Source organism: Pristiophorus japonicus, chromosome 6 (assembly GCF_044704955.1).
Source record: "Pristiophorus japonicus isolate sPriJap1 chromosome 6, sPriJap1.hap1, whole genome shotgun sequence".
NCBI classification, from domain to species: Eukaryota; Metazoa; Chordata; class Chondrichthyes; family Pristiophoridae; genus Pristiophorus; species Pristiophorus japonicus.
The window spans coordinates 143,526,224-143,529,490 of record NC_091982.1 but is presented as its reverse complement, the minus strand read 5'-3'; the positions used below and the strand labels follow the sequence as shown (position 1 = coordinate 143,529,490).

Here is a 3,267-nt window from a genome sequence, read left to right as displayed (position 1 = left end):
CACCCGCGGCAACCGCGCCGCCGGCCACCGATTGGCTGCCGCCCGACCCTCTACCGATTAGTTCCTGCGGCCCAGACCCGGCCACCGATTGGCTGTTGCTGCCCCATCAAGAGCCCTGGACAACGATTGGCTGCCGCCTAAATGACCGAGCATGGATTGGCTGCCACCGAAAAGCCCTCAGTCCGATTGGCTGCTTTCAGATAGCTCCGCTATTCGGAGCGGGAAATAAAAATCAACATTAAAAGAGAATCATAGAAATTTACAGCACGGAAGGAGACCATTTCGGCCCATCGAGTCTGTGCCGGCAGACAAAGAGCTATCCAGCCTAATCCTACTTTCCAGCTCTCGGGGCTACGGCATTTTAAGTGCACATCCAGGTACTTTTTAAATGTGGTGAGGGTTTCTGCCTCTACCACCCTTTCAGGCAGTGAGTTCCAGACCCCAACCCCCCTTGGGTGAAGACATTTCCCCTCATATCCCCTCTAAACCTTCTACCAATTACTTTAAATCTATGCCCCCTGGTTGTTGACCCCTCTGCTAGCCACTCTATCTACGCCCCTCATAATTTTATACACCTCAATCAGGTCTCCCCTCAGCCTCCTCTGTTCCAACGAATACAAAGCCAGCCTATCCAGTCTTTCCTCATAGCTACATTCTTCAGTCTAGGCTGTTATGTGTGCAAACTCTTTGTGTTAACTATGTACGATGTACCACCTGAGGACGCTGCTGTTGGAGGCCCCAGGGGTTACCTGTCCAGGTGTGCAGGGGCATATAAAAGATGGTCAGCCATGCTGCCCCTCACTTTACAGTCGTATTGGAGGCCTCATGGAGTTATTCGATGGTAACTGCAATATCCTCGTGAATCTCCTCTGTACCCTCTCGTGCAATCACATCTTTGCGGTTACAGGTCAATCTGGGGGGGGGGGTTTACAGGTCAGTCAGGGGTGGGGGGGGTACAGGTCAGTCGGGGGGAGGAGAGGAAGTAAAAGGTCAGTCGGGGGGTCTACAGGTCCTTCGGGGGGGGTTACATATCAGTTGGGCGGGGGGGGGTTACAGGTCAGTCGGGGGGGGGGGTTACAGGTCAGTCGGGGGGGGTTTCAGGTCAATCGGGGGGGGGGGGTTACAGGTCAATCGGGGGGGGTTTCAGGTCAATCGGGGGGGGTTTCAGGTCAGTCGGGGGGGGTGGGGTTACAGGTCGGGGGGGGGGTTTACAGGTCAGTCGGGGGGGGATTACAGGTCAGTCGGGGGGGGGGGGGTTTACAGGTCTGTCGGGGGGGGGGGGAGGAAGTAACAGGTCAGTCGGGGGGGGGTTACAAGTCAGTCGGGGGGGGGGGGTTACAGGTCAGTCGGGGGGGTTTCAGGTCAATCGGGGGGGGTTTCAGGTCAATCGGGGGGGGTTTCAGGTCAATCGGGGGGGGTTTCAGGTCAATCGGGGGGGGTGGGGTTACAGGTCGGGGGGGGGGTTTACAGGTCAGTCGGGGGGGGGGGAGGGGGGAGGTTACAGGTCAGTCGGGGAGGGGTGGGAGGAGGAAGTTACAGGTCAGTCGGGGGGGGGGTTTACAGGTCAGTCGGGGGGGAGGTTACAGGTCAGTCGGGGGGGGGGGTTACAGGTCAGTCGGGGGGGGGGTTACAGGTCAGTCGGGGGGGGGGGGGGGTTACAGGTCAGTCGGGGGGGGGGGGGGGTTACAGGTCAGTCGGGGGGGGTTACAGGTCAGTCGGGGGGGGGTTACAGGTCAGTCGGGGGGGGTTACACGTCAGTCGGGGGGGGGGGTTACAGGTCAGTCGGGGGGGGGGGTTACAGGTCAGTCGGGGGGGGGGTTACAGGTCAGTCGGGGGGGGTTACAGGTCAGTCGGGGGGGGTTACAGGTCAGTCGGGGGGGAGGGGGAAGTTACAGGTCAGTCGGGGGGGTGGGTTACAGGTCAGTCGGGGGGGGGGGGTTACAGGTCAGTCGGGGGGGGAGGGGGAAGTTACAGGTCAGTCGGGGGCGGGGGTTACAGGTCAGTCGGGGGGGGGGTTTACAGGTCAGTCGGGGGCGGGGGGGTTTACAGGTCAGTCGGGGGGGGGTTTACAGGTCAGTCGGGGGGGGGGGGTTTCCAGGTCAGTCGGGGGGGGGGGGGTTACAGGTCAGTCGGGGGGGGGGGGGTTACAGGTCAGTCGGGGGGGGGGGGGTTACAGGTCAGTCGGGGGGGGGGTTACAGGTCAGTCGGGGGGGGGGGTTACAGGTCAGTCGGGGGGGGGGGTTACAGGTCAGTCGGGGGGGGGGTTACAGGTCAGTCGGGGGGGGGAGGTTACAGGTCAGTCGGGGGGGGGGGGGGGAGGAGGAAGTTACAGGTCAGTCGGGGGGGGGGGTGGTTACAGGTCAGTCGGGGGGGGGGGGGAGGGAGGTTACAGGTCAGTCGGGGGGGGGGGTGTTTACAGGTCAGTCGGGTGGGGAGGGGGAAGTTACAGGTCAGTCGGTAGGGGTGGGGGTTTACAGGTCACACACCGGGGGTGGGCAACAAGCCGCGGATGAATCCCGGGTCCCGGTCCCTTACCCGGGAAGTGCAGGACCTCGGCGGCGCGGCCTTGCTTCGTCAGCGCCTCCTTCAGCCACCGGCACTGGGTGCTCTTGCCGGCCCGGTCCACCCCCTCCAGCACGATCAGCGCTCCCCGCTTAGCCGCCATCACCCGCGGCAACCGCGCCGCCGGCCACCGATTGGCTGCCGCCCGACCCTCCACCGATTAGTTCCTGCGGCCCAGACCCGGCCACCGATTGGCTGTTGCTGCCCCATCAAGAGCCCTGGACAACGATTGGCTGCCGCCTAAATGACCGAGCATGGATTGGCTGCCACCGAAAAGCCCTCAGTCCGATTGGCTGCTTTCAGATAGCTCCGCTATTCGGAGCGGGAAATAAAAATCAACATTAAAAGAGAATCATAGAAATTTACAGCACGGAAGGAGACCATTTCGGCCCATCGAGTCTGTGCCGGCAGACAAAGAGCTATCCAGCCTAATCCTACTTTCCAGCTCTCGGGGCTACGGCATTTTAAGTGCACATCCAGGTACTTTTTAAATGTGGTGAGGGTTTCTGCCTCTACCACCCTTTCAGGCAGTGAGTTCCAGACCCCAACCCCCCTTGGGTGAAGACATTTCCCCTCATATCCCCTCTAAACCTTCTACCAATTACTTTAAATCTATGCCCCCTGGTTGTTGACCCCTCTGCTAGCCACTCTATCTACGCCCCTCATAATTTTATACACCCCAATCAGGTCTCCCCTCAGCCTCCT

At 60.9% G+C, this 3,267-nt stretch overlaps 1 protein-coding gene across 1 annotated transcript in view; it reads right to left on the bottom strand.

The window, feature by feature from the left end:
* LOC139266188 (thymidylate kinase-like) overlaps nucleotides 1-2,875 on the bottom strand; it is a 15,402-nt gene extending 12,527 nt beyond the window's left edge. Inside the window, exon 1 of the mRNA XM_070884020.1 lies at nucleotides 2,483-2,875. Within this exon, the coding sequence (XP_070740121.1) occupies nucleotides 2,483-2,665 (183 nt within the window). The 5' untranslated portion in view covers nucleotides 2,666-2,875. The remainder of the gene's footprint in view (nucleotides 1-2,482) is intronic.
* Between the last annotated feature and the right edge of the window lie 392 nt (nucleotides 2,876-3,267).